At 43.4% G+C, this 24,671-nt stretch overlaps 1 protein-coding gene, 1 non-coding gene and 1 pseudogene across 2 annotated transcripts in view; 2 read left to right on the forward strand and 1 right to left on the reverse strand.

Moving 5' to 3' along the window:
* Positions 1-3,738, forward strand: part of LOC109693880 (RAD52 motif-containing protein 1-like) — a 70,211-nt pseudogene extending 66,473 nt beyond the window's left edge.
* A 2,581-nt stretch (positions 3,739-6,319) lies between these two features.
* Positions 6,320-24,671, forward strand: part of LOC109693879 (uncharacterized) — a 42,179-nt gene continuing 23,827 nt past the window's right edge. The window contains exons 1-5 of the mRNA XM_074045856.1: positions 6,320-14,439; positions 17,371-17,442; positions 18,323-18,394; positions 22,090-22,161; positions 22,734-22,814. Of these exons, the coding sequence (XP_073901957.1) occupies positions 6,413-14,439; positions 17,371-17,442; positions 18,323-18,394; positions 22,090-22,161; positions 22,734-22,814 (8,324 nt within the window). The 5' untranslated portion in view covers positions 6,320-6,412. The remainder of the gene's footprint in view (positions 14,440-17,370; positions 17,443-18,322; positions 18,395-22,089; positions 22,162-22,733; positions 22,815-24,671) is intronic.
* LOC141414447 (small nucleolar RNA SNORA42/SNORA80 family) lies at positions 21,881-22,014 on the reverse strand. The gene has a single exon (XR_012439476.1). It is a non-coding gene; the product is annotated as a small nucleolar RNA SNORA42/SNORA80 family (small nucleolar RNA).

Here is a 24,671-nt window from a genome sequence, read left to right on the forward strand (position 1 = left end):
TGATAAGATCCAACACCATTTCATGCTAAAAGCTCTAAGAAAACTAGGAATAGAAGGAAAGTACCTCAACATTATTAAAGCTATATATGACAAACCTACAGCCAGCAAAATACTTAATGGAAAAACCTGAAACCATTCCCTCTAAAATCAGGAATGAGACAAGGACGCCCACTATCTCCACTCCTATTCAACATAGTACTGGAATTCCTAGCCAGAGCAATTTGGCAAGAAGAAGGAGTAAAAGGAATACAAATAGGTAAAGAAACTGTCAAAATATCCCTATTTGCAGACAACATGATCCTATACCTTAAAGATCCAAAAAACTCTACTCAAAAGCTCCTAGACACCATCAATAGCTACAGCAAGGTAGCAGGATATAAAATCAACATAGAAAATCATTAGCATTTCTGTACACTACTAATGAACAAACTAAGAAAGAACATATGAAAACAATTCCATTTACAATAGCCTCAAAAAAAAAATCAAATACCTAGGTGTAAACCTAACAAAAGATGTGAAAAAACTCTACAAGGAAAACTATAAACTTCTGAAGAATGAGATTGAGGAAGACTATAGAAAGTGGAGAGACCTCCCATGCTCATGGATTGGTAGAATCAACATAGTAAAAATGTCTATACTCTCAAAAGCAATCTACACGTTTAATGCAATTCCCATCAAAATCCCAGTGACATTCATCAAAGAGATTGAAAGATCAACCGTTAAATTTATTTGGAAACACAAGAGGCCACGAATAGCCAAGGCAATACCCAGTAAAAAGAAAAGTGCTGGAGGTATCTCGATACCCAACTTCAAACTATATTACAAAGCAATAACAATAAAAACGCATGGTACTGGCACAAAAACTGACATGAAGACCAGTGGAACAGAATAGAGGACCCAGATATGAAGCCACACAACTATAACCAACTTATCTTTGACAAAGACACTAAAAATATATGATGGAGAAATAGCAGCCTCTTCAACAAAAACTGCTGGGAAAACTGGTTAGCAGTCTGCATAAAACTGAAACTAGATCCATGTTTATCACCCTAATCCAATATTAACTCAAAATGGATCAAAGATCTTAATATCAGACCCCAAACTCTAAAGTTGATACAGGAAAGAGTAGGATGTACTTTGGAACTAATAGGTATAGGCAAGTGTTTTCTCAATTGAACCCCAACATCTCAGCAACTAAGAGATAGCATAGATAAAGGGGACTTCATAAAACTAAAAAGCTTCTGCTCAACAACTCTAAAAGCTTCTGCTCTAAACTGAAGAGACCACCCACAGAGTGGGAGAAAATATTTGCCAGCTACACATCAGACAAAGGACTGATAACCAGAATATATAGGGAACTCAAAAAACTAAATTCTCCCAAAGTTAATGAACCAATAAAGAAACGGGCAATTGAACTAACAGAACTTTCTCAAAAGAAGAAATTCAAATAGAAAAAAAAAAACCATGAAAAAATGCTCACCATCTCTAGCAATAAAGGAAATGCAAATTAAAACCACACTAAGATTCCACCTCACCCATGTTAGAATAGCCATCATTAGCAACACCACTAACAACCGGTGTTGGCAAGGATTCAGGGGAAAAAGAACCCTTTTACACTGCTGGTGGGAATGTAAACTAGTACAACCACTCTGGAAAAAAATTTGGAGGCTTCATAAAAATCTAAACATAGATCTACCATATGATCCAGCAATACCACTCTTGGGGATATATCCAAAAGAATGTGACACAGGTTACTCCAGAGGCACTTGCACACCCATGTTTATTGCAACACTATTCATAATAGCCAATTTATGGAAACAGCCAAGATGCCCTACTACTGATGAATGGATTAGGAAAATGTGGTATTTATATACGTGGAATTTTATGCAGCCATGAAGAAGAATGAACTGTTATCACTTGCAAGTAAATGGATGGAACTGGAGAACATCATTGTGAGTGAGGTTAGCCTGGCCCAAAAGACCAAAAATCATATGTTCTCCCTCATATGCATACATTAGATCAAGGGCAAACACAACAAGGGGATTGGACTTTGATCACATGATAAACAGAAAGCACACTTGGGAGGTATGAGGATAGGTAAGACACTAAAAAAATCTAGATAGCATTTGTTGCCCTCAATGCAGAGAAACTAATGCAGATACTTTAAAGTGACAGAGGCCAATAGGAGAAGCACACCAGGAACTAGAGAAAAGGTTAGTTTGAGAAGAATTAATTTAGAAGGTAACACACATCCACAGGAAAGCAATGCAAGTTAACTCCTTGTATAGCTATTCTTATCTCAACTAGCAAAAACCCTTGGTCCTTCCTATTATTGCTTACACTCTCTCTTCAACAAAATTAGAGATAAGGGCAAAATAGTTTTTGCCTGGTAGGGAGGGGGTAGTGGGGGAGAGGAACAGGGACAGGGGAAGGGAGGGGGTGAGGGGAAGGGGGGAGAAATGACCCAAACATTGTATGCACATATGAATAAAAGAAATTAAAAAAAATCCTAACAGCTTCAGGAGATTTCTGACATTGAAGAATGGGAAAATGAAGATCTTGGGGCACCACTTGAGAAGCCAATCCTGAAGGAGTTCTGCACTGTGGAGGTGGTACTGCTGCTCTGACTGCAGCAGTCCTGGAGCTAGCATCGGGAGGAGCCTCTAGGTGAACTGAAGGAAGGTCTGTTCTTGGTGCAAAGGAAAAGGAGCTCTCTTTTTGCCTTTCTTTCTTAAACTTACTTTTTAGCTACCTCTCAGGGCCTTCTCTTGCTAAGCTACTAGTTCTAGCAGAGTTTCTATGCCTTACATCACAGGTTTTCCCTTTAGGAAACACCTAACAGAATGTTTCAATTTAAAATTTGACAGCAGGCTTCCTGCCTAGAAGCTTAGGAGGGCATAGGAAATAATGTTTCTCTAGTTGTTGGTTAAAAATTTGCTTTATGCTAAAATAGTTATTCAAATACAGATCTCTTCAGTTACATCATCAAACTCACCATCTAAAGATTTCCATAGACTCCTATATAAATGTTTAATTCTTTGCCTACTCGTGAAAGGGCTTGAGCAGAAAAAGATCAAGAATAGATACCTAGAATTGGCTCTCTGATTGATACTGAGTTGTTTTTCTTTTCCTTTTTTTTTTTGGAACCTATGCCCTTGAGATTTAGGGTTTAAGTCAGAGGCACTGCTGTTAGCTAATGCAGTAGAGCAGGCTTCTATGGCTAATGCACAGGTAGGAGCCAAAGCATCTGTTCTCCCACCAAACCTTTCTCAGTGCATATGATGGAAGAAGGCAAGGGTCTGTAGGGGGTAGAGAATCCACTTGTCAATTTGAAATCTGTGGATGATATGAGACTTGTGCCAAGTTCTCAGGTTAAATCCACCTTCTGGTACATCAGGACCTTCTAGAATAGATTGAGGCAGTGAAAATAGACCCTAACAGGATGTACCTGCAGCAGAGCCATGCAGCTAAACCCTGTGCTGTCTACTTATAATCACAAGGAGAATCATCTGAGAATCGTGTGTGTATTTTTATTTTTAAACATAAAACAGTTATTACTCATACAAATATTTAAAATCTGTCTGGTTGGATATAGGACCCTCATCATTCCTTATGAAAAGGAAAACAGCACAGAAGGTGGCTATTCAGAGGGCTTTGTCAGATGCCTTCCAGAAACTGACTGTTGGAGTTTTAGGTAAGACTTTCTTGATTGTCCTTGAAGGACTTCAGTTTCAATGAGAAAATAAACTCACTGTGAAAAGGTAAATGGGTGAAAATGTGGATATCTAAAACACTCCATATTATGCTTTCATTCACTAAATTCTTTCAGTAACAATGGTCTCATTCATTCCTTGTGACATTTGTGAGAAAAATGACTGCAAATATTGTCTCTGTAGACCAAAAGCCTAATGGCTCTTAGTTTGCTTTGAGGAAAGTTGTATTGTGTATAAGATACATGGTGCAGTGTCTGCCAATAAAAGTTTCTAATGCTTTCTCTAGAGCTGTGCACATTGTATCCAGTGGATTTTTGGTTGGTAGGAAGTACAGAATTGCCCCTTGCTTCTAATGTGAGCTGTCTACTAGTCCAGTGGTCTCTCTAACAGTTTTGAACTCACTTTGCCCCCACCCCGTGTCTTACTATTTAATCTTTGAACATTTGTGAATCCAAATTCCTCATTATTCTTAGTGTCTGTCCCTAAAATTACAAAGTTCTTTGAAGCAAACACAGTTGCTATTTCAATATGTGTTTTCAAACAAGTGTTTATGTTAGAAATTGTAGTGTAAAATGAGGACATTTTTAGGAAAATCTTTTCCCTTTCTGCTTTTTGAAGTTCAAGGACCATCTCATGCCAGGCATGCTGTAATCTCAGCATGGGGAGGCTGAGGCAAGAGCACTGTGAGTTCAAGACCAGCCTGAGCTACACAATGAGACTTTGTTTCCAAAGGAAGAAAACTAGAAAAATTTAAAAATTGAAAAGAATGACTCATATTATTGGGTGCTACCATTATATGCAGGGTGTTTAGAACAAGAAAAAATTCTCAATTCATCCTTATTAACTTTATTTCAATAGTAGTAAAAGAGCTAAAGAATATAGACCCATTGAAAAGACAGTAATGCTCGAAGTGAAGAATAACTACATGAGTTAATTCAAGTACGTGGAGAGGAAAGCTCCTTAGCCAGTGTAACATGACTGAAAATAGCCAACAGGATTTAGAGGACTTGGGCATGTATCATTCTTAGCAAAATGGGAAACTCTGGAACTGAATTGAATACAGGGAATTTCTGGGGCTTGTCGTAAACTCCCAGTCTTGACTCTGAGCTCTTGTTTGAAGTACAGAGAGCAGGAATGAGGCCTCTAAGTACTAGTACAGTTGTGGATCCAGTAGAGGGCTAGGCTCCCTCAGGGCTTTGAGAGGCCAGGATGCTGGAACATAAAATCTTTTTAGAACTCTTCCCAAACAGGATCCCAGATATTGGGAACAAAGTAACAACTTCAGCCTTATGCCATTATGTTGCAGCTGTGAAAACCATTATGCCTTTCAAATATGTAGTACTGCCTAAATCTCAGCATCTCCCCATGTCTCGAGGAGAATATTTTGCCTTCCAAAGAACCTTTCTATAAATCAATTGTATGAAAGTCCTTAAGTTGCCAAGGTAATTTCTAGAAAGAAATAGACATTACTTACTATGTATAAGATGTGTTCAAAGGGGAGGAGCAAAAGGTGTGTTTCATGTCAGTGGGAACTTAATTTGGGGATTTTTGATCATTTATCTTACCCTGAAGCTGTGAAATGTTTTGTTTTCAAACGGTAGAGAGAAAGCTGAAAAAGCATTTGAAGCTTTTTCAATTTAAAATAATTAGTTTAGTTCAGTTTAAATGAAACCAGTTAAAGACACTTCACACTTTAGGAGGATTTCTGTGAAATGAGAAAGAAGTCAGCATTGATTGTAGAAATCTGATTATAACAGATCCATCCTTAAATGAGGTGACTTTTGGAATCTGTTTCATTTTAAAACCATCAGCATGTGTCCAGCCCTGTGCAAGGCGAGGGGAATAAACAGGATGAAGCCTGTTCTGGCACTTTACATGCTAGGTGGTGGTGGACAATAAACATACAGTAAAATAGATCATTGTAAGAAGGGTTCTGAACGAAGCCAATGTCTTGTCCACATATGCACATGGGGTAGACCTCTGAAACGTGGTGGTGTCACAGCTAGATTCTCACTGCGTTGAGCCAAGGCAGAGGGGGGGATGCTTTCCCAAGCCGATGTAAGGGCTATCTCAGATTCTAACCCTCTGTGTCAGGCTGAATTGCCCACGGCCCAAGACCCCTCCTGCAGAGCTTTTGGAGTCATCCCTGATTCTCTGGTAGCCCCAACTAAGGGAGTGGTGGATCATGAACCATGGCACTGGGAGTTTAGAGGAAATGGCAGCGTTGTGGAATAAATAACCTTAATGTGCGTTCTCTTGCCTGCACCCTAACTGGCCCTGGTTTCGCAGGTGAGTTGCTTCTCTTAGGTTCAGCCAAGGGGTGGAAGAGTATCTCTGGGTGTCAGCTCGGAAGAGGAGGAGCTCAGGCTGCCAGAACCAGATGAGCCCTGGGAACATCCCCGGAGCCCCGCCCTGCCGAACCCCCCACAGTGGGCTGCTGTGCCCAGGTCTGAGTTCCATCCCCTCCTCGCTGTCGGGGAGGGGCCCTGTACAAGGCTTTGCGCCTCCTCTAGGGGAAAGGAGTTTGGGTCCTTACTGCAGGGCGTGGAGCCCAACTGGGCTGAGCCTTTAAAAAGTTTCTGTTCCCTAAACAATGATGTCATAAAGAAAGGGTGGGGCGGGGTAGGCGCTGTGCCAAGGTGAGCTAGGGAAGAAGCTGCCGGAGGCTTTACTCCCTTGACTCTCGCTTAGTCTACGACATGTCCGTGTTGCGTGTCATGTCCCCTCTAACGATTTGGGCCCCAAGGCTCCTTTTTATGTCTTTAGAATTGTGGCTTTTGGTCCAGGGTTTTCCCATTCCGAGGAAGGCCCAGGACTCGGTCCAGCTGACCTCCAAAGTGCGGGGGCCAATGGAGCCCTGGTCCTCACACTCCTTGGACCTCCTTCCCGACTCGCCCCAGATGCTCACACCCCGGGCAGACCGGGGGGACTTTGATTATCTGGGGGCATCTGCTGCCTCGCAGGTGCTCGCCCCACCTCATTTATTGACTGACAGTTTGCTTCCGTTCCTGGATCGGGATTCTACTAGGCAGCCATCTCCAGAGCCAGATCCATTTGCTGTTGCACAGCAGGAGCTGAATGACAAGCTAAATCTGCCTGAGAGACCCCCAGAAGCGGTGCCGATGCCCAATGGAGACCAGAATCAGGCCCCAGCTCTGCCTCCTCTACTCAAAAGTAAGACTCAGACTGTCAGTGTTGATCAAGCTTCGGATGGCCAAGCATTTGATATTCTTGTTCCACCTCTTGATCGTCAGATTTCAAAACTAGCAAAGTTTATTGTTTCACGCTGGAAACTGAAGAAGGATGCTGCTCGACATCAGGGACTTGATGAGACTGTGGCTGGAACTCCATACCAATTTGCAAACCTTAAGCTTCAGACACAACCCTTGCAGGATGACTACATAGATCCAGGAATGAGCACAGCTGATTCTGACAGCCCTCCTCTAAAACTCCAGGAGAGCACAGATGAGCCTCCAGAACCCCTTGAACAAGTTGAACCTTCTTCAGTCCAGCAAGAAGCCCCAGTTCAACAATTTAGTAGTGAGGAGGTAGAGCAATCAGTACACCACAAGGTAAATGCTCCATCTCCAAATGTGAATGAAGCTCAGCCTTCAAACGTGCCAAAAGTCACCATGAAACATGTTGATCTGGAGGTTACACTAACTACAGGGCCTTCTCCAAGCCACCAGCAGGCCTCAGAGAATACTAAGGACATAACACCCTTATCCACCCAACAAGTGGCTCCAGCTCAGACTTCAGAGCTCCCTGAAGACACCGAACCTTCTGGAGGCCAGATGGAAGCCCCAGTTCAGCCTACAGAGCGTCCTGAAGAAGTCAAACCTCCTGTTGATCAAGAGGCTACCACTGAAGCTCCAGAGTCCCCTATGGAGAGTACAGCTCCAAGTCAGGAGGTGACAGTTCAACCTCCAGCTCAGGATCAACCTGAAGAGAATATCTTGCCCAGTGTTACGGGTAAGCCCGTGGATGTGGAAATCACCACAACTTCAGAGCCTACCAAGGAGGCTACATCTTCTCTAGCCCAGGCAGAGGCCCCAGATCAGCCTTCTGAATCCCTTGGGGAGGCTGAAACTTCAGGAACCCATCTGCAGTCCCCAGTTCAGCCTCCAGAGTATGGTGAGGAGCTTCAACCTTCTCCAACCCAGAAAGTGGTCCTACCTCAGCCTTCAGGCCCTCTTTCAGAGACTGAAACTTCTCTCATTGAGCAAGAACAGCCAGCTCAACCTTCTGAGCCTCCTGAGGAATCAGAACCTTCTGGAAGCCTGGCAGAAGCTCCAGTTCAGCCTGCAAAGCCATCTGAGGAAGTCAAGCCTTCAGTTGAGCAAGAGGCTGCAGTTCCACCTCCAGCTCAGAATCAAGCTGAAGAGAGTATCTTGCCCAGTGTTACGGGTAAGCCTGTGGATGTGGAAATCACCACAACTTCAGAGCCTACCAAGGAGGCTACATCTTCTCTAGCCCAGGCAGAGGCCCCAGCTCAGCCTTCTGAATCACTTGGGGAGGCTGAAACTTTAGGAACCCATCTGCAGTCCCCAGTTCAGCCTCCAGAGTATGGTGAGGAGCTTCAACCTTCTCCAACCCAGAAAGTGGTCCCACCTCAGCCTTCAGGCCCTCTTTCAGAGACTGAAACTTCTCTCAGTGAGCAAGAACAGCCAGCTCAACCTTCTGAGCCTCCTAAGGAATTGGAACCTTCTGGAAGCCTGGCAGAAGCTCCAATTCAGCCTGCAAAGCCATCTGAGGAAGTCAAGCCTTCAGTTGAGCAAGAGGCTCCAGTTCCACCTCCAGCTCAGAATCAAGCTGAAGAGAGTATCTTGCCCAGTGTTACGGGTAAGCCTGTGGATGTGGAAATCACCACAACTTCAGAGCCTACCAAGGAGGCTACATCTTCTCTAGCCCAGGCAGAGGCCCCAGCTCAGCCTTCTGAATCCCCTGGGGAGGCTGAAACTTCTGAAACCCAGGTGCAGTCCCCAATTCAGCCTCCACAGTATGGTGAGGAGCTTCAACCTTTTCCAACCCAGCAAGTGGTCCCACCTCAGCCTTCAGGCCCTCTTTCAGAGACTGAAACTTCTCTCAGTGAGCAAGAACAGCCAGCTCAACCTTCTGAGCCTCCTAAGGAATTGGAACCTTCTGGAAGCCTGGCAGAAGCTCCAATTCAGCCTGCAAAGCCATCTGAGGAAGTCAAGCCTTCAGTTGAGCAAGAGGCTCCAGTTCCACCTCCAGCTCAGAATCAAGCTGAAGAGAGTATCTTGCCCAGTGTTACGGGTAAGCCTGTGGATGTGGAAATCACCACAACTTCAGAGCCTACCAAGGAGGCTACATCTTCTCTAGCCCAGGCAGAGGCCCCAGCTCAGCCTTCTGAATCCCCTGGGGAGGCTGAAACTTCTGAAACCCAGGTGCAGTCCCCAATTCAGCCTCCACAGTATGGTGAGGAGCTTCAACCTTTTCCAACCCAGCAAGTGGTCCCACCTCAGCCTTCAGGCCCTCTTTCAGAGACTGAAACTTCTCTCAGTGAGCAAGAACAGCCAGCTCAACCTTCTGAGCCTCCTAAGGAATTGGAACCTTCTGGAAGCCTGGCAGAAGCTCCAATTCAGCCTGCAAAGCCATCTGAGGAAGTCAAGCCTTCAGTTGAGCAAGAGGCTGCAGTTCCACCTCCAGCTCAGAATCAAGCTGAAGAGAGTATCTTGCCCAGTGTTACGGGTAAGCCTGTGGATGTGGAAATCACCACAACTTCAGAGCCTACCAAGGAGGCTACATCTTCTCTAGCCCAGGCAGAGGCCCCAGCTCAGCCTTCTGAATCCCTTGGGGAGGCTGAAACTTCAGGAACCCATCTGCAGTCCCCAGTTCAGCCTCCAGAGTATGGTGAGGAGCTTCAACCTTCTCCAACCCAGAAAGTGGTCCCACCTCAGCCTTCAGGCCCTCTTTCAGAGACTGAAACTTCTCTCAGTGAGCAAGAACAGCCAGCTCAACCTTCTGAGCCTCCTAAGGAATTGGAACCTTCTGGAAGCCTGGCAGAAGCTCCAATTCAGCCTGCAAAGCCATCTGAGGAAGTCAAGCCTTCAGTTGAGCAAGAGGCTGCAGTTCCACCTCCAGCTCAGAATCAAGCTGAAGAGAGTATCTTGCCCAGTGTTACGGGTAAGCCTGTGGATGTGGAAATCACCACAACTTCAGAGCCTACCAAGGAGGCTACATCTTCTCTAGCCCAGGCAGAGGCCCCAGCTCAGCCTTCTGAATCACTTGGGGAGGCTGAAACTTCAGGAACCCATCTGCAGTCCCCAGTTCAGCCTCCAGAGTATGGTGAGGAGCTTCAACCTTCTCCAACCCAGAAAGTGGTCCCACCTCAGCCTTCAGGCCCTCTTTCAGAGACTGAAACTTCTCTCAGTGAGCAAGAACAGCCAGCTCAACCTTCTGAGCCTCCTAAGGAATTGGAACCTTCTGGAAGCCTGGCAGAAGCTCCAATTCAGCCTGCAAAGCCATCTGAGGAAGTCAAGCCTTCAGTTGAGCAAGAGGCTGCAGTTCCACCTCCAGCTCAGAATCAAGCTGAAGAGAGTATCTTGCCCAGTGTTACGGGTAAGCCTGTGGATGTGGAAATCACCACAACTTCAGAGCCTACCAAGGAGGCTACATCTTCTCTAGCCCAGGCAGAGGCCCCAGCTCAGCCTTCTGAATCACTTGGGGAGGCTGAAACTTCAGGAACCCATCTGCAGTCCCCAGTTCAGCCTCCAGAGTATGGTGAGGAGCTTCAACCTTCTCCAACCCAGAAAGTGGTCCCACCTCAGCCTTCAGGCCCTCTTTCAGAGACTGAAACTTCTCTCAGTGAGCAAGAACAGCCAGCTCAACCTTCTGAGCCTCCTAAGGAATTGGAACCTTCTGGAAGCCTGGCAGAAGCTCCAATTCAGCCTGCAAAGCCATCTGAGGAAGTCAAGCCTTCAGTTGAGCAAGAGGCTGCAGTTCCACCTCCAGCTCAGAATCAAGCTGAAGAGAGTATCTTGCCCAGTGTTACGGGTAAGCCTGTGGATGTGGAAATCACCACAACTTCAGAGCCTACCAAGGAGGCTACATCTTCTCTAGCCCAGGCAGAGGCCCCAGCTCAGCCTTCTGAATCACTTGGGGAGGCTGAAACTTCAGGAACCCATCTGCAGTCCCCAGTTCAGCCTCCAGAGTATGGTGAGGAGCTTCAACCTTCTCCAACCCAGAAAGTGGTCCCACCTCAGCCTTCAGGCCCTCTTTCAGAGACTGAAACTTCTCTCAGTGAGCAAGAACAGCCAGCTCAACCTTCTGAGCCTCCTAAGGAATTGGAACCTTCTGGAAGCCTGGCAGAAGCTCCAATTCAGCCTGCAAAGCCATCTGAGGAAGTCAAGCCTTCAGTTGAGCAAGAGGCTGCAGTTCCACCTCCAGCTCAGAATCAAGCTGAAGAGAGTATCTTGCCCAGTGTTACGGGTAAGCCTGTGGATGTGGAAATCACCACAACTTCAGAGCCTACCAAGGAGGCTACATCTTCTCTAGCCCAGGCAGAGGCCCCAGCTCAGCCTTCTGAATCACTTGGGGAGGCTGAAACTTCAGGAACCCATCTGCAGTCCCCAGTTCAGCCTCCAGAGTATGGTGAGGAGCTTCAACCTTCTCCAACCCAGAAAGTGGTCCCACCTCAGCCTTCAGGCCCTCTTTCAGAGACTGAAACTTCTCTCAGTGAGCAAGAACAGCCAGCTCAACCTTCTGAGCCTCCTAAGGAATTGGAACCTTCTGGAAGCCTGGCAGAAGCTCCAATTCAGCCTGCAAAGCCATCTGAGGAAGTCAAGCCTTCAGTTGAGCAAGAGGCTCCAGTTCCACCTCCAGCTCAGGATCAAGGTCAACAGGATACCTCGCCCAGTGTTACGGGTAAGCCTGTGGATGTGGAAATCACCATAACTCCAGAGCCTACCCAGGAGGCTGCATCTTCTCCAACTCAGCCTTCAGAGTTTGCTGAAGGGGCAGAACCTTCTCCCAGTGAGAAGGAACAAGCAGTTGAGCCGTCTGTGTCTCCTGGGGAGGCTCAGCCTTCTGGAATTCACATGACTGCTCCAGCCCAGGCCTCAGAGAGTGCTGAGGAGTCTGAACCTCCTCCACCCCAGCAGGAACAACAGGCTCAGTCCTCAGTGTCCTCCGAACAGTCTGAAGCTTTGATAACCCAGCATGAGACTACAACTCAGAAGCCAGAACCCTGGGAGAAGGATGAACTTTCTCCAATCAATCAAGGGGCTACAGCTCAGCCAGAAGAGCTTCCTGAGGAACCTTCTCCAAGCCAGCAGGAGAGCTCAGTTCCTCCTGTAATGCCCTCTGTGAATACTGAACTTTCACCAATTCAGCCACAACTCCCAACTCAGTCTCCAGAATCCTCTGAGATTAGTGATCTTCCTCCATTGGGAGATAGCATATCATTTTCACCTCAAGATCTAGAAATAATGTTTAGAAAGCAGCATCCAAATTTGCAAGAAACCACAGATAAACATGTGGATATGGAGATTACCATGACTCCACAGACCACTGTGGAGTTTGAACCCATTCCAGTCCAGCAGGACACTCAAAACTTTACAGATGCCACTAAGCAACTTGAACTTTTTCTGACCCAGTCTGGTTCCCCTTCCCAGACTCCACAATTCCCTGAAAATGTTGACTCTTCACCAGTCCAGCCAGAGCCCACAGCTCAGCCTTCTCCAGCTCAATCAGAGCCCATAGCTCAACCTTTTCCAGCCCAGCCAGAGCCCATTATTCTGCCTTCTCCAGCCCAGCCAGAGCCCACAGCTCAACCTCCAGCCCAGCCAGAGCCCACAGCTCAACCTTTTCCAGCCCAGCCAGAGCCCATTATTCTGCCTTCTCCAGCCCAGCCAGAGCCCACAGCTCAACCTTCTCCAGCCCAGCCAGAGCCCACAGCTCAGCCTTCTCCAGCCCAATCAGAGCCCATAGCTCAACCTTTTCCAGCCCAGCCAGAGCCCATTATTCTGCCTTCTCCAGCCCAGCCAGAGCCCACAGCTCAGCCTTCTCCAGCCCAGCCACAGCCCATGGCTCTGCCTTCTCCATCCCTGCCAGAATCCACAACTCAGCTTTCTCCAGCCCAGCCAGAGTCCATAGTTCTGCCTTCTCCAACCCAGCTGTTGTCCACGGCTCAGCCTTTTCCAGCCCAGCCAGAGCCCACGGCTCAAGCTCCAGTGCATTATGAGATGACAGTTCCAATACTAGGTCAGGATGAAGCTCAGTATTCAATGTCCAGAGTCACAATTCAACCTTTGGATCTGGAGCTCCCCATAACCTCCAAACCCACTACAAAGGTTAAAAATTCTCCACCTGTGAAGAAGACTAGAACTCCTCCTCCAAAGCCCCCTCAAGTGACACTTCCACATCCAGTCCAGATTCAGGATCAGCATCCAAGTCTGACTGAAGGCACAATTCAACCTGTGGATCTCCAATTTAGCATAACTGTACAACCTATTACTGAAGATGAGCTTTCTCCAGCCATGCAAGAGACCCCAGTTCAGCTTACAGAGCCCCCTATGGAGGTTGTACCTCAATCCCCAGTACAACAGGAGATGACAATTTCAGTACCAGGCCAGGATGAAGTTCAGTACCCAACATCACCCAGTGTCACATTTCAACCTTTGGACTTGGAATTAACCATAACTACAGAAACCACTACAGGACCTGACCTTTCTCCCATCGTGCAGGAGACACCAACTCAGCCTCCAGAGCCACCTAGAGAAGATGTTGAAGTTCAACCCCCAGTATATCAGGAGGTAACAGCTCCAACCCCAGATCAGGATCAAGTTCAGCATCCAATACCACACAGCACCTCATTTGAAACTTTGGGCCTGGAACTTACCGTAAATCCAGAACCCACTACAGGGGCTAACCTTACTACAGCCCCAGCAAAGCCTACAGCAACCCTAAAGCATCCTGACCAGAATCAGGCTCAGCATCCAAATCTGTCCCAAGTCACAGTTCGACCTTTTGATGTAGAACTTACCCCAACTCCAGAACCCAGTATGGAGGCTGAATATTCTACCATTGTGAAGACGACAACAGCTCCTCCTCCAAAGCACCCTGAGGTGACACTTCCACATCCAGTCCAGAATCAGGCTCAGCATCCCAACCTGAATGAAGTCACAGTTCAACCTTTAGCTCTAGGAGTTGCCTTAACTTCAGAGTCCAAACAGTCTACTACTCTGAAGAAGACAACAGCTCCTCCCCCAAAGGTGGAGGTGACACTTCCACAAGTCACGGTTAAGACTTTAAAGCTGGAGATTACCAAATCTTCACAACCTACCACAGAGGTTAAACGTTCATCTATGCAGGAAACCTCAACTCAGCCTCCAAAGCCAGCTGCAGAGACTAAAATTCAGCCTTCAACATCAGGTCAAGATCAGGCTCAGCATCCAACGTTGGCAGTTACAGAGGCAAATAACACCACAACTCCTCCTCCACAGCACCCTGAGGTGACACCTCCACATTCAGAACAGCTTCAGTCTGGTCTGGAACGTACCACTATTGCACATTCTGTAAATCCCACCACAGAAAGTGCGCTAACTGTGCAAACGGAACCGAATGCCACCCCGTACACCAACATATGTGAGCTCTGTACCTGTCGAGATGAGTCACTGTTGTGTGTTGGTCTCAGCCCAACGCAGAAGCTCCGCCGAGTGCCTGTGCCGAAGCCCAACACCTACAAGAAGGTCCTCACCACCCTGTAAGATCCACCTTTCCTCCCTTGTGCTCTGCACTCTGCCTGCATGGCAGCCTTTTCCTCAAGGTCTTCCTGGGCCTTCCTCATCTCCCCAACCCACACAGACTGTCTGCTTTTACCTTTTGCATATCAACTTTTCCTTGTCGGCATTCTCCTTATTACTATGGTTCCCTTCTCTGTTCTTTAATTCACATTTGCCCTTTCTCTTTTTCCATATCCATTTTTATTCAGCTGCTTCATATCATTGCTTAAACTTTGCTCTCCCGGTTTTGGTCCACCCTCTTTACAACTCATTTCATTAGTGAGGAGTAAGGAGTTGTGAAGAGTTGATTCTGGAACCTGACTTCCTAGGTTTGAATCTAGGTCTTTCATTTATTAACTTTGTACACCTGAGCAAATTATTTAACCCTGTATCTCCATTTCCTCATCTGTGAAATGGGAATTATGATAGTTTCCATTTCATAGGATTGTTGTATGATTTAGATGAGTGAATACATGTAATAGTCATCTGAATACTTAGCATATACATGAATGTTAACTATTAATAATATTATTCAGTCCCTCAGTTATGTCCAGAATTCATCTTTGTCCTTTGATTTTCTATATATTCCATCCATTTTGTGACCAATCCAGGGCTAAGTTCTGTGGGAGCCACAGAATTATGGCATTGCCTCCAGAACACGAAAATGATAGATGCAAAGAAAAGAAAAAGGCATAAAAAGGGGAGATGATATATAATGAAATGCTAAAAGAGAATCAGACTCTGGGAGCTCTAATTCTTCAGAATCTGTAATCACTGAATTGTGGAGGTTATGGAAAACTGTAGGATAAGCTGAAACTTTACTGGAGCTTAGAGAGTGACTGTAATTGTTAAAACAGACTAGGCAAAGGGGTGGCTGCAGCAATAGTCAGGCTTTAGTAGACAAGGCTGCCTGCAAAGAATTGGGTTAGTAAGCAATGAATGATATTATTATGAAAGACCTTGAATATGAAGTAAAGGAGTTTGAAAGTTACAGTGAGATGTGGAGAGTCACTAACTATTTCCAAGGAAGGAGACAAATGATTAAAGCAGGAGGATTTGTTGTTGTTTGGTTTGATTTTGGAGACAAGGTCTTGCTATATATAGCCAAGGCTGGCCTTGAACTCACTCTCCTCCTTCCTCAGCCTCCCAAGCACAGGGAACCAACCATGATTCTGGAGAATTATTTTAGAATCCCTATATAGCATGATCTAGAGGGGAAAGTTTAATTCAAAGAGACCACCTACAAAGCTCTAGCAGAGTGTAGAGGTTAAGTAAGAAGGAGTGAGTCAGAGTTTGTGATGAGAATAGACAGAAAATCCTGGAATTCCCTACATATAAAGTACACAGAGGATTTAGTGACTGATGAAAGAGTTGGGACTAAGACTAAAGAGTTGAGAAAAATCAAACATGGCTCCATAGTTTCTGTCCTGTTAGGATATGGGTACCATGTGGAAAAACAGCGGCAGGAAGAAGAGCCAGTTGGAGGGAATTGAGTTCAGTTTTAGGCCCTTTTATTGGAAAGAAATTAGAAAGGTTGTGGTTGAGTGGAAATGTCCACTAGGCAGGTGAACCGGCTTCTTCTCCACTCCACCTCCAGAAAAAGTGTATGTAAACTGAACAGGAGAGTGTTGCTGAGGGGTAAGGACAGAATTAAAGGTAAATGTTCAGAGGTATCCAGAGTAAAACTGAACATAAGGTATTTAATAGCTTCTTTTTGGCAGGAGCTGGGGTTTGAACTCAGGGCTTCATGTGTGCAAAGCAGGCGCTCTACTGCTTGAGCCAAAACTCCAGTCCATTGTGCTGTTGTTGTTTTGGTGATGGGGTCTCATGAACTATTTGCCTGGGTTGGCTTTGAAACCATGATCCTCCTGATTTCAGTTTCCCAAGTAGCTAGGATTAAAGGCATGAGCCACTGGAACCTGGTTTAACAGCTTCTTTTAATCATGTGTTACCCGAGGATACATTCCCACTTTTTAAAAGAGTCTCAAAAGCTGAGTGTGGTGGCTCACATGTTTAATCCCGCCACTCCAGAGGCTGAAACAGGAAAGCCTGAACTTCAAGGCCAGTCTTCAATACATAGCAAGACTCTATCTCAAAAAACAAATGGTTGGGGATGTAGTTCTGTGATAGGGCATTTGTCTAGCATTTTCATGTTGCCTAGGTTCAATCCCCAGCACTCAAAAGATCACAGAAGTATATAGGAAAAATGTGAAAGTATGCAGTCCCCCTCATATCCTTTATCACCCACTCTTCCATGCCTACCACCCATAAGATAACCCCTGTTACATACCCCGTGTGTCCTTCCTTCCACTTTCTCTCCTTTGCAGTTTCTCCCTGATGAGGTAATACTTCACTCCTCAGATTTGTGCTTTCCCCTCTGCAACAGAGACCTTTCCACATCATCACATGAGTTCCCCTCATTTCTAACTGTCCTCACCCTTCAGGGATGCACTTCCTTCTTTCTACGTGCTCATCCTTCCTAAGATCACTTAGGTAAAGCTCTGGTGTTAACTTTCAGAGTTTCTTTATTCTTATTTGCTAATAATGATAAAAATTTCCCAATTTTCCTGTGAATTTTTAATTTTTTTCTCATTGATTTGTAGGAGTCAGTTTAAACACAAATGATTTCGGGAAAAATACTTGCATTCAAAGTAATTGACTGGCATTATATATCCAAGAGATTGGACAGGTGGGAGTTAAGCTTCTGATGAGATGTTTCACCATTTGTGTCACTGGTCCCACATTATTTCTTTATTAATTGTGCAAACTGAAAAACTGGGAGTTCTGAAAGTTAGAAAACTGGTGGCTTTTCCTGTATTTGAATATCCCATCCCCCAGGTTGCAGAGATTCTTTCACTTATTCTGCTCATTATTTTCCTACTTATTCAAGGATATAAACTATTTCTTCACAGAAATTTCCATGGAAATGATATTGATTACATTGATAACAATGCATGGAAAGCATATCGTTGGACTGAGAAATTGTGAGTATTTTCTTTCCAAATATGAATACAAAACTGCATTGTAAGAGCCTCCTTGGTCCAGAATTTTGAGGTCAGTATCTCTGAGAAAAAGTATTTCCCCTCCACATCCTGGATTGACCTCTATTGATTGAAATTCTGTGGTTATTTTGAACATTAAATTTCATAGGGACTGGGGGTTATAGCTCAGTGATAGAGGTCTTGCATGCGTGACGCCCTGTAGCCAAAATGAAAAATAAACTTTCATGGTTCCTCTTTGAAGATAATAAGAGGCAATTTAGATTGATTTTCTGTTTTCAAGTGAAATAACAGGTACAGTGAACGCTCTCCTTGTCATAATTCCCCACCATTGAGGTAACCAGTATTCTGAGTCTCGTATCTATCCTTCCAGATCTTTTCCTGTGTATTTGCCTACATGCACATTTATATACAGTAAATAGTTTTATTGAATGATTTTCATATCTTTTTTTTTACATAAATGGTAACATCCTGCCTCTTGAGTCTTTCTCTTCACTATGTCATGTTTCTTTCCTTCCCTGTGCATAGAACTTTCCCTATTCAATTAAACTCCTGCTTAATATTCCATAGTATGGACACATCATGGTTGATTTCACAATTCCTTATTCTTTTTAGAGCATGTCAAGTTTTCTTGTTGCACTTGTGAGCATGGACAAGTATTCCTGTACAATAGGGGTTTAGGAATGCGATGGTTAAGGTGAAGACTATTATAGATAGGGAATTTTAATTGCCCTTCAAAAAGTGGCGCCAACTTACACTCCAGGCAACAGAATATGACAGTACTCATTTCCCCATACCTTTCACCACTTGATACTCTCCATCTTTTTGATGAATTCTGATCCAGATGTAACCTTCCTTCTTCCAGAATTCTCAGTGAAAATCGCCTAACTGAATTACGTAAGGATTCATTTGAAGGCCTGCTGTCCCTCGAGTATTTGTAAGTTAGTCAGTTGATCACATTTATTTGTGAGTTACTATCTATGAAATGTATAAAGGGTTCAAATGAGATAATTTCTGAAATCTCCTCCAGCAAAAAAATTCTACACTTATGTAAGTCTGAGTGGGTCTCAGTCCATCCCTGGCACTAAATACTTCTTATGCATTTTCAGATTGCTAAAAGTTATATAGACAAGATACAAATGTAAAAAAAAAAAAAAGAAAGAAAGAAAGAAACTGCACTTACAGCAGAAAACTGGTATTAAGGCCCAAGTGATTATGGTACTCATATGAACCTTGTTTTGTAAGTGTTCATATACTTCTTGTTTTTATATTTAGTCTATAACCCATGGGTCAAATCTAATCCACATGTTTTTGTATAGCTTATAAGTTAAGAATTTTTTTTTTTTACATTTTTAAAGAGCTTATGTCAGTCACTTTTTTGTCACTGCAACAAAATGCATGGGAAAAACTTTAAGGAGAAAAGATATATTTTGGCTCAGTTCAGAGATTTAGCTCCATACCTGCAGTCTCCATTGTTTCTGGGTCTCTGTGAGGCTGTACATCATGGACAAGACTGCTAACCTTATATTAACAAAATGATTAGGCTACCAGGAGAACAGACTAGTATTAATGATTACAATCCAAAAATTGTTATCCCCATTGGTTGATTTTGTTTTGTTTTGTTTTGCTTTTGCAGTACTAGGGTTTTTACTAAGGGCCTAGGTGCCTACCACTTGAGCATGCCTCTAGTCCTTGTTATACCCATGATAAAAATAGATAATTGAAGCTGGGTGTGGTGGTGCACTCTGGTAATCCCTGCACTTGGCAGGTGGAAGCAGAAGAATCTCGAGTTAGAGGCCAGCCTGTGCCACACAGCAAGACCTGTCTTAAAAACAAAGTAACATTTAAAATGATGCTTAAGTGGTTACCTAGAAACATTTACACTTAAGTAAGCCTACCAGAACCGTCCTTAACTTTTTCTTTTCTTTTTTGTGGTACTTGTCTTACTACCTTTGCCTGGGATGGCCTCAAACTTGAGATCCTCTTGCCTCTAAACCCTGAGTAGCTGGAAATATAGCATTACTACCACCCCTGGCTTCCCCTAACTCTTCACTAATTACAAAATAAAAATCTCACCAGCTTTTAGTATTTCTATCTTCAGAGATAACAAGGTACTATGTTCTCTGCCTTGAAAGCTTGATTTTTGTCCTTTGTCCATGGGGTGCAGTCATGTGTACTTCATTAAGCTTATAAATGCTTATATTAATTAGCTTACTAATCTAAGGAGCTTTTTTCAAAGAATTCTCCTTTCAAAAGATGACTTTTGGAAGCAGGCGTAAGGAGCCTTACATGGTACAAAATGTAGTCCTTTGAATTATTAACCCTTCTAGGCTCCAAGGGACCAACCACTTTTGTATTGGTCTATCGGGGCTCCCCTGCCATCTGGACTCCCAAATCTTGCTAACACAGTTTGGAGAAAACCAAATGAAATCACTGCTCAATGGAGTTGGCCTTTGCTAGTTCTGCTTTGAAGTACCTTGTAAGCTAATTATATCACATTATCATGTGTATTCTGCTTCGTCGTTTTAAATTGTACCAATAAAAAAGAGCTAAAATAGAACATGCCATGCACTGTGGTTCCTGGTATGGGAGACACAAAGATGAGTAAGACAGGATTCCTCCCCTTTAAGAACTCATGGGCTCCCAGGGGAAACAAATACATAACCTCAAACCATAATACAGCAGAGGTGCAGAAGAGATTGGTCAGGAAGAAATAAACTGCATTCCTTCTAAGTAGTCATTTTTCTTCTCCTACTCACTCCCCAGCTAATCATTGACTTTACAAACATTTGGCTTTACTCAAATATTTGTGTCATTCTCAAACATGCTGGGCAAGGAGGAGCAAACAAGACCTAGTTCATGCTTTCAAGGAGAAATGGGATGCAAAAATAACCATTAAACCATAAACCACAGAAACATTAAGAGGTAAAAATTGTGTCTAGAGCACAAAAGAGAAGAAAAATCCCTCAAACTGGGTCAGGAAAGTTGTTCCCAGAGCAATACTGCTTGAACAGGACCTTAAAGGGCCACTGGGACTCATCAGAAAGGCAGCTTGGGGAGAATACGCAGTTTGCAAAAAGGAGAGTGGGAGAAAGGCAAAAGGTAAGAAAGTGCTTGAGGAATGCCATGAGCACCTGCAGAGTAGAAGAGAGGGAGAGTAGGAGATTGCATGCAGACCATCTAGGACTGTGAATGCCAAGCAAAGGAGTGGAGATGGGGAACCACATTATCAGAGCCATGCTCTAAGACAACCTTGAGCCTGCTTCAGAATTTCCTGAGGGCTTGTTACAACTTGATTCTGGACACCACCCTCACAGTTGCTAATTCAGTAAGTCTGTAGGAGCCTGAGAATTTGCATCCTTGAAAGTTCCCAGATGGAGGGTGTGGTGGTAAATGCCTGTGATCCCAGCACACAGGATTCTGAGGCAGGAGGATCTCAAGTTCAAGCCCAACCTAGGCTAAGGAGAAAGTTCCAGACCACTGAGCTATATAGTGAAACCTTGTCACAAAAAACATAAACAAGTCAGGCATGGTAGTATACCCCTGTGATCCCAACACTGGGGAGGCTGGGGCAGGAGGATCAAGAGTTCAAGTCAGCCTGGACTACATACTGAGACTCTCTCTAAAAAACAAAACAAAAATTTCCCAGTAATGCTGGTCTTTGAGAACCACTTCTGGAGAGTCTATCTGATAACTATTCAGAAATGATTAGAAAGGGAGAGAGTAGAGGTAGAGATACCAGTGAGGACAATTAAACCCATCCAGGGGAACAGATGAACAGTGAGGGACAAGCTAGAATGGAGGAAGAAGGAGAATTAGCTGTAGTAAAGCTGGGTGTTTTCAAATAAGTATCCAGGTTCATGTTGCTTTTTTGTTGTCCCTATTGGAATATTAAGTCAATATGAAACAAAAAATGAATTTGTATTAACATTATAGGATAATTTTGAATCAGTTCAAAGTCATGCATTAAAGGAGTAACTGCCTTTCAAATGATATGAAAGGGTATCTTTTTTCTGTTATTGAACTGATTAACAATAACAGAATTAAATCAGTAAAGTATATATACATGTATGTGTGTGTGTGATGTGTGTGTGAGACAGAGAAAGAAAGAATGAAAATACTTCTTTTAATATTACCATTACATACAATTTAAAACCTTTCACTCAAAATAAGGAATTTGATGAGAATACAAAAGGTCACATAATCCTCCTGCTATCAGGAAAGATTATCTCTGAAATCTCTCAAGATCTACAGTTGTGTGTTTTATTTATGAAAATCACAAGATGGGATTCTTAGGTGGGAGCAGGATTGGGGCTCTAGAAAGTTCAAATCCAAATCCAAAGGTTTAGAGTTTAGAAAAAATTATATTTTCAGTATTATAGTCAGAATTCAATCTTTTTTATTTTTTATTTATTTATTTTTCCACTGTACAACCCACTTCAGTGCCAGCAGCCTATGGAAAGAGAGGCCAGGCAATGGTTCAGGGCTACAGTTTGCTTTGGCATGGGACGCTATGAGGCCCAGGGGGACAGGCCTGCCATAAATCCAAACCCATGCACCAGAATTCAATCTGTTTATGGTAATTAGATATCTAATAGCTAATCATTGCAATTTTTCCTTTATTTTTCCTAGAGATTTATCCTGCAATAAGATACAGTATATTGAAAGAGGGACATTTGAGTCACTACCTTTTTTGAAGTTTGTGTAAGTTACTTCATTATGCCTGAACTCTTGCTATTCATTTTGAAAGATAATTAAAATTTTGCTAGTAGAAAGTTACTAAAATTATATAGCAGGTTCTTTTAGTCTACAGCAAAGATGACTGTGAGAATACAAGTCAGAGTGAATCATTCCACAGCAGTGCTTCTCCATCAGTGTGACTTTACACCCAGGTGACACCTGGTGGCTGGAGATATGCTATTGTCACCTAGTGGGCAGACGATAGGGATGCTGTTAAACATCCTACAGTAGACAAAGAATTGTCCAGCCAAAATGTCAATAGCACTGAAGTTGTGAAACCCTGTTGTAGAGAAATAAAGATCACTTGACCCAGGGAATCACCAAGCATTCACTGTTTTGTATCTAATGCATTGGATTTGTAAATATGAAAGTTTAAATCATAAGCCATTATCATCCACAGCAAGATTTCTTTAACGTATGGAGAAAGTGTTGATATTATAATTCATTGTAAGTTAGAATCACTGCCAAATGATGAGTGTTCTAAAAGAATGTCTTTTTCCTCTCCTTCTCTGGCTTTTTTTTTTTTTTTTTTGTAGAAACCTTGGTTGCAATTTAATTGCAGAATTGAACTTTGGAACATTCCAGGCATGGCATGGAATGCAGTTTTTACACCAAGTGTAAGTGGAATAGAAGAGAAACATGTTTCAAAACTTATTTATGTCTTTAAAAAGAAAACCTCATAACATTACTGTTAGCTGCATATAAACCCTGTATGATTTCTGTGAATAGTATGTCTTGATCCATTTTGTTTCTTCAAATAAGGAAACTAAGGTACAAGAGGTCAAGAGCCTTGTGTGATTTATATATGACATTCTCTGCTTTCCCTAGTACTGATCTTTGGCAGGGGCACTGGAGACACCATGCAAGTAACACTCAAATTGGCACAGTCATGGTCCCCCAATGGTGCCGCTCTGATACGTGAATGGTCCTTGAAGTTCCACTCACAAGCTGAACACTAATTCCTTCTCACATGCAGAGTTCCTAACTGCTTAAATGTTTGCAATATATACCTGCTTTCAAAGAGCCAAATTTAATACAGAATTCTCCAGGAAACAAATGGGTGGTGCTTTCTCAATGTCAGTTTCTTCCAAATGACAAATCAAAAGAATTCCTAAAAACCTGCCACAGGACACCTCTCCCCTCAGAATATTATTTTTGAAGAAAAAGATTATGCTGGCAGAGTGCCTCATACGGTATGAACACCTTCTTAGCAAGTGTGAGGCCCTGAGTTCAAACCCCAGTCCCACCAAAAAAGAAAGAAAAAGATGCTGTTTATCTTAAGCTATATGGTGAAAAATATTCATAAAGGAAACACATTGCTCTAGCCTGTCTCCATATACTTTTTTTTCCTTACTATCTTCAACAAGAAATGTGGGGATTAATACCTTTTCAGCTAAAAATTCTGTAATGTGCTGGGTGCCATAACTCATGCCTGTAATCCTAGATACTCACAAGCATAAATGGGATGATCACAGTACAGTTTATACTTGGACATAAACATGAGATCTTAATGGAAAAATATCTAACATAAAAAGGGTTGAGGATGTAGCTCAAGTCATAGAGCACCTGCCTAGCAAGCACAAGGCCCTGAGTTCAATCCCCACTACCAAAAAAATAATAACAGTAAAAGTTTAAAAATTCTATGCTATTCACCAGGCATTGTGGTACACATCTATAATCCCAGCTCTTAGGAGGCAGAAACAGAAGGATCTTAAGTTCAAGGCTAACCTGGACTACAGGAAGACCCTGTCTCAAAAAAAAAAATCTATGACGTTGAAGAGCCTGAAGGTCATCTGAGACTCGAGAAGGACAAATTTCACCTTGAGTCTCCAAACCTGACTTTGGGAAAGGTCGTCCACCTGCCTTGTGCATCAGAAATCCAGGTTCCCAAGTTCCCTTCTGGTTGGAGGGAGGGTTGAGATGTGCCTGGAGGTGGATTAACTGTTCTTGCAGATGCTTCTGTGCAGCAGCCTCCTTTATCCCTTCACCAATTTGCTGATGCCTAACTTGGAAAAAGAACCCTAGGGGTCTTTGCTGTCCATTCAAAGTATGGATGGGGTAGTGCATCCTCCTTCATGCACCAACTTGTTATCTCTAGTTTCTGTGTTAATCTTCAGAGGAAAAGGCATTTGCTTCTTGATGATGAGAAAATCAGAAGAAATGTGGCATACCTCAGATAGTACAGCACCTATCTAGCAAGCACATGACCCTGAGTTCAAATCCCAGTACAGCCTATTACTAGATTCACCCCTGAGTTCCAGTAAATCTCTTGAGTAAGGACTCTCTATTATTGAAAAACACTGACCCAACAAGTTAGCAGCATGTTAAGGCCCAAATCCACCACAAAGGGGATTTTGCCAAAAGCTCATTAGCAAAGCACCACACTTTGAATAGTCATAGTAATCATATCTCTGTTTCAGATGAAATCAAGAAAGAAACACATTATGGAAAACCAGTAGTGGTTGATAATCCTA

This window comes from Castor canadensis, chromosome 11 (assembly GCF_047511655.1).
Source record: "Castor canadensis chromosome 11, mCasCan1.hap1v2, whole genome shotgun sequence".
NCBI classification, from domain to species: domain Eukaryota; kingdom Metazoa; phylum Chordata; class Mammalia; order Rodentia; family Castoridae; genus Castor; species Castor canadensis.